Here is a 5,205-nt window from a genome sequence, read left to right as displayed (position 1 = left end):
GGGACACAAATCTTTTGATTAATTTCAGTTTAAAGATTCGTTCACTGATTCGTTCACCGGTTCGCTAACGACTTAGTGAGTCTTCACTACTGCCGAAGTCCGTACAAGAAGTTTGCTGGTGTAAAATGTATGATATTAAAACACATTTTACACCTCACCTTGTTGCCCCATGAATTATGCTCTGGGAATAGGCTACATATTATTTAAGAAATATAATTGGCCATTGTTAAATCTCATAAATGTGTGCCTGACTATCCGATGTATTACAGCAGGCTAGCACGTTATACTTGCACGTACTATGTGGACTAACTTAAATCCAAAAGCATTAAACTCCATTTAGCCGAGTTCAAAGTGAATACAAAAATATATCCTCTACATCGGTGACGATTTATTCATATGTTTACCTTTAGCTAGCGGCTAAGCTAGTGGGACGCTACAGAGCCCAGCTATCCGCCCTCTGAAGCTTTTAGGGCCGACAGGGGGAGGAGAATGTCCCGCTAACGCTGTGTGTGTGTGTGTGTGTGTGTTTCACATTAGCGGGACGCTATGGAGCTCAGGTATCCGCTCTCTGAAGCTTTTAGGGCCGACAGGGGGAGGAGAATACAACGCTGTGTGTATTTATCGCTAAGCTAGCGGCTAAGCTAGCTGGACGCTACGGTTCAGGTATCCGTCCTCTGANCACAATGCCTTGCAGCCGCAGCATTTGCGTCACACATAGTGATGGGCATTTCGAATCCCTTCAGGGACACAAATCTTTTGATTCAGTTCACTTTAAAGATTCGTTCACTGATTCATTCACCGGTTCGCGACTCACCGGTTCGCGAACGACTTCTGGTGATTTGCACGTTCGCTAAACGATTCGTCTTTGTACTTAATTCGTTCAGTGAGACTTCACTACTGCCGAAGTCGGTACAAGAAGTTTGCTGGCGTAAAATGTATGATATTAAAAAACATTTTACACCTCACCTTGTTGTCCCATGAATTATGCTCTGGGAATAGGCTACATATTATTTAAGAAATATAATTGGCCATTGTTAAATCTCATAAATGTGTGCTTGACTATACGATGTATTACAGCAGGCTAGCACGTTATACTTTCAAACCCATGCACCGTGCACGTACTATGTGGCCTAACTTAAATCCCAAAGCATTAAACTCCATTTGGCCGAGTTCAAAGTGAATAAAAAAATATATCCTCTACATCGGTGACGATTTATTCATATGCTATGTACCCATCTATGTTTACCTTTAGCTAGCGGCTAAGCTAGTGGGACGCTACGGAGCCCAGCTATCCGCCCTCTGAAGCTTTTAGGGCCGACAGGGGGAGGAGAATGTCCCGCTAACGCTGTGTGTGTGTGTGTTTCACATTAGCGGGACGCTATGGAGCTCAGGTATCCGCCCTCTGAAGCTTTTAGGGCCGACAGGGGGAGGAGAATACAACGCTGTGTGTATTTACCTTTAGCTAGCAGCTAAGCTAGCGTGTGTGTGTGTGTGTGTGTGTGTGTGTGTGTGTGTGTGTGTGTGTGTGTGTGTGTGTGTGTGTAACGGAGCTCAGATGAGAGGGCTCTGATTACAGTTTTAATCTTCTGTCAAACTGCAGTATCATCACTGAGCGATCAGAACTCGCGACAGGGGAAGCAAATACAGACATCACACGACGTAGCTTTAGGTTACGTCGTAAACACGGAGATATGCTCACCTTTTGCTGTTATTCTGATCAAAAACGAGAAACGCGGCTGAAGGTTAATCCATAGGTTAATCCAATGTGTCTGTCACTTTGAAAANACGATCTTCAGTCATAATTCAATGGGGTATGTAATTTATTTCAGAAAACACTTTTTGTTATATTCCATGGAATGCTCTTAACGTCCCGATAGCAATGAATATATTAAATGCTTTGACAATAAATACATACAAAAATTCATCTCTGGAAGCCGTAGCGCTGTAAAAAGCACGACCAATCATTTTAGCCGACCCGGCTAAAATAACTGGATGGCCTACCTGCCTGTCAGCCTTCCATCTCTGTTCCATCTGTGCACAAACTTATCTCGTGGCCTCATTGATGATGCGCATTCACCTTCCTCACCTGACCTAAACCTTCCTCACCTGACCTAAACCCTTCCTTACCTGCCCTTAACCCTTCCTCATCTGACCTAAACCCTATAGAGAATGTGTGGGCCCTTCTTAAAGGGAGATTTACAGTGAAGGAAACTGCTCTCTGAACAGAGTCTGGGAGGCTGTGGTTGATCGTCAACATAGATCCATAAACTGACAGACTCCATCAATGGAGGTATTGTGACTGTCATTGAAGAGAAGAGTGGCTATATGGGTTAATGTTTTATCTCAGAAAAATGTATTTGTACAGTATATGTTGGGTTGTTTGTTTATTATTCTCACTTTAACAGTTCAATACAAACAAGTGAGATGGGAACATTTTTGTTTTTCCTTTAGTTGCATAATAGTTCTGCACAAAAATAGCTGCCCAATAATTGTGCACACAGTGTATATATACTCTACAGATATATATCCTTCATTATTGAAATGTATATATTCACTATTTTGCATACTTTGTTTATCTTCTACTGCTGATATGTATATCTTAATAGTTTTTTTTAAAGGTATTTATTTATTTACTATTTATTTTATTTATTTTAATTCATGTGCAATGTCTTATCTATGCTGCTGTCACGGAACCAAAAAAAATTGGCATAAATAAAGTATATCTTATCTTATATTATCTTATTAGATATCAAATTGACATAGTCTTTGGACTATAATACCACATCTGGATCTTAGGGGGAAGTGTAGGTAGAACAGGAGTCGCATCATTTGTGGCAAAATCTAGTTCACTGAAGAGTGGACGTTTAGAATCAGCTGATAAGAGGCAGCTGGAGGAAAGAGAGAGAGAGAATGTAGAATGATAAAACAAAAAGGTAGTTTTCCTGATCAAAGTTATGCTCAGCTTTAATTTTGCTCTTTTGCTCATTGATTCCCGACTTCCATTCTTCTACAGACGACCCCATGTTACTGAGCTTCAAGAAAGGAGAGCTCATTATCATAATCAAAGACGACGAGTTTGCCCAGGAGCGTGGCTGGATAAAGGGCCAGAATGAGAGCACAAAACATACCGGCGCCGTCCCCACCGAGGCCATCATAATCCTGCCAACGCTCAGCAAACCCACCAATCAGGTCATGGTATGGAGATGTCAACCTCACTTCCCTGTCAGATGAGTTATTGTGCTCAGATTCTGTGGAGTGTTAAAGTTCTCCTTTGTTTCAGAGCCTCATCAACCTGTCTCCAAACCAAAGGAAAAACATAATACAGGCAAACCAGAAGGAAACAGGAACCATGGAGAGATTAGCTCCCGCCACGCTGAAAGAGTTCTCCCTGGAGTACTTCAGGTATCTGGAGAGGCCCTCTTTGTTTTGTACACTGGAACAGGAGTGTTTACCCATACTGTACCTTGATCCCACAGGCAGCCCACTAAGGATGTGAACCGTCAGGTGATGTCCAGGAACGCTGCTCCTGAGAGGCTGTGGGCCAACTCGAGGGAGCCAATCAGACAGCCCCTCCTCCAGAAGCTGGTGGGCAACCCGGAGCTCAGCCACAAAGCCTGCCTGGCCTTCACTGATATCCTCCACACATATATGAAAAGTAGCATTTCTTACTACTTGTTTTTTTTACCAGTGCACCTTTTGGCATGCAAGTTAAATTGATGAATGTACTATAAGACTATTTCAGGGCATGGTTCAATTTGTCTACTCCCTGACACACGTGTACCTGAATCCTGCCCACACAGGGAGCAGATCCTCACGGTTTAATCAGGCCTTACAAAGTATCTTCTTTGTATCTGCTTAACCCTAACCACACTCTCTTTCACTCAGTTTTCCAGCCTTTAACAAAATAAAGATTTTTTTTAATTGATTGGGATACGATTTAACATCTCATACATATCATCCAACTGCTATGTTGCACAAAGAGTTTCTAGCTATTGCTAATTTCAACTTTCTTAGTTGGGATTTAGCATGTACTGTGTAGTTACAATATCTTTCAGTATTATATAACCAATGAAGTGCAAACACAATAATAAACACATAATGCAATAAACCCTAACCCTAACCCTAACCTTGAAATTATACACTAGCCTACATAATATGTATAGCTCTGGTTTGCTTTGGAGCCAACCCTTATCTTCTTGTGTATGATTTTATATCTAAAGATAATTGAATTCATAATTAATGTGGTCCCCCCTGATGGAAAGGCTGTCCAAATGTAGATGTATGATGTGTTATCTTACAGTTTCCATTTGCAATGATTACATTACATTACATTACATTGCATTTAGCTGACGCTTTTATCCAAAGCGACTTACAATAAGTACATTCGACCGGGAAGATACAACCTTGAAGAAAACAGAATCATATAGGTACATCAGGTTTCATAGAGCCAAACATTTCAAGTGCTACTCAACTGGCTTTAAATAAGCCAGTCCTTTATAAGTGCTTTGTTAGTAATTCTATCGCTCGAAGTGGAGTCGAAAGAGATGAGTTTTCAGTCTGCGCCGGAAGATGTGTAAGCTTTCTGCTTACCTGATTTCAATGGGGAGCTCATTCCACCATTTTGGAGCCAGGGTAGCAAACCCACGTGTTTTTGCTGATGGGAACTTGGGTCCCCCTCGCAGTGCGGGTGCAGCGAGCTGTTTGGCCGATGCAGAGCGGAGTGCACGTGCTGGGGTGTACGGTTTAACCATGTCCTGGATGTAGGAAGGGCCAGATCTATTCGCAGCATGGTACGCAAGTACCAGTGTCTTGAAGTGGATTCTAGCAGTTACTGGAAGCAAGTGAAGGGAGCGGAGGAGCGGCGTGGTGTGGGAGAATTTTGGAAGGTTGAAGACCAGACGAGCCGCTGCATTCTGGGTGAGCTGCAGAGGTCGGATGGCACATGCAGGTAGACCAGCCAGGAGGGAGTTGCAGTAGTCTAGGCGTGAGATGACGAGAGCCTGGACCAGAACCTGCGTTGCTTTCTGGGACAGCTGGGGACGTATCCTCCTCATGTTGTAAAGCGTGTATCTGCAGCAGCGGGTTGTAGCAGCAATGTTTGCAGTGAAGGACAGTTTGTTATCTAGGATCACACCCAGATTCCTTGCAGTCTGAGTTGGGGAAACAACAGAGGTGCTGATGACTCCTTCTGGATCCAAAGCCTTG

At 42.9% G+C, this 5,205-nt stretch overlaps 1 protein-coding gene across 1 annotated transcript; it reads left to right on the top strand.

Moving 5' to 3' along the window:
* Positions 1-1,791: 1,791 nt before the first annotated feature.
* On the top strand, positions 1,792-3,867 carry LOC104965031 (unconventional myosin-VIIa-like). The gene is made up of 4 exons (XM_010793972.1): positions 1,792-1,811; positions 3,014-3,195; positions 3,281-3,402; positions 3,477-3,867. The coding sequence occupies exons 2-4, from the start codon at positions 3,022-3,024 to the stop codon at positions 3,715-3,717; spliced, it is 537 nt and encodes a 178-aa protein (XP_010792274.1). The 5' UTR covers positions 1,792-1,811; positions 3,014-3,021; the 3' UTR covers positions 3,718-3,867.
* The last annotated feature ends 1,338 nt before the right edge of the window (positions 3,868-5,205 follow it).

Source organism: Notothenia coriiceps, unplaced genomic scaffold (assembly GCF_000735185.1).
Source record: "Notothenia coriiceps isolate Sejong01 unplaced genomic scaffold, NC01 NC01_scaffold00037244, whole genome shotgun sequence".
Classification (NCBI taxonomy): Eukaryota; Metazoa; Chordata; class Actinopteri; order Perciformes; family Nototheniidae; genus Notothenia; species Notothenia coriiceps.
The sequence above is the reverse complement of the archived record's forward strand: the minus strand, read 5'-3'. Positions and strand labels throughout refer to the sequence as shown.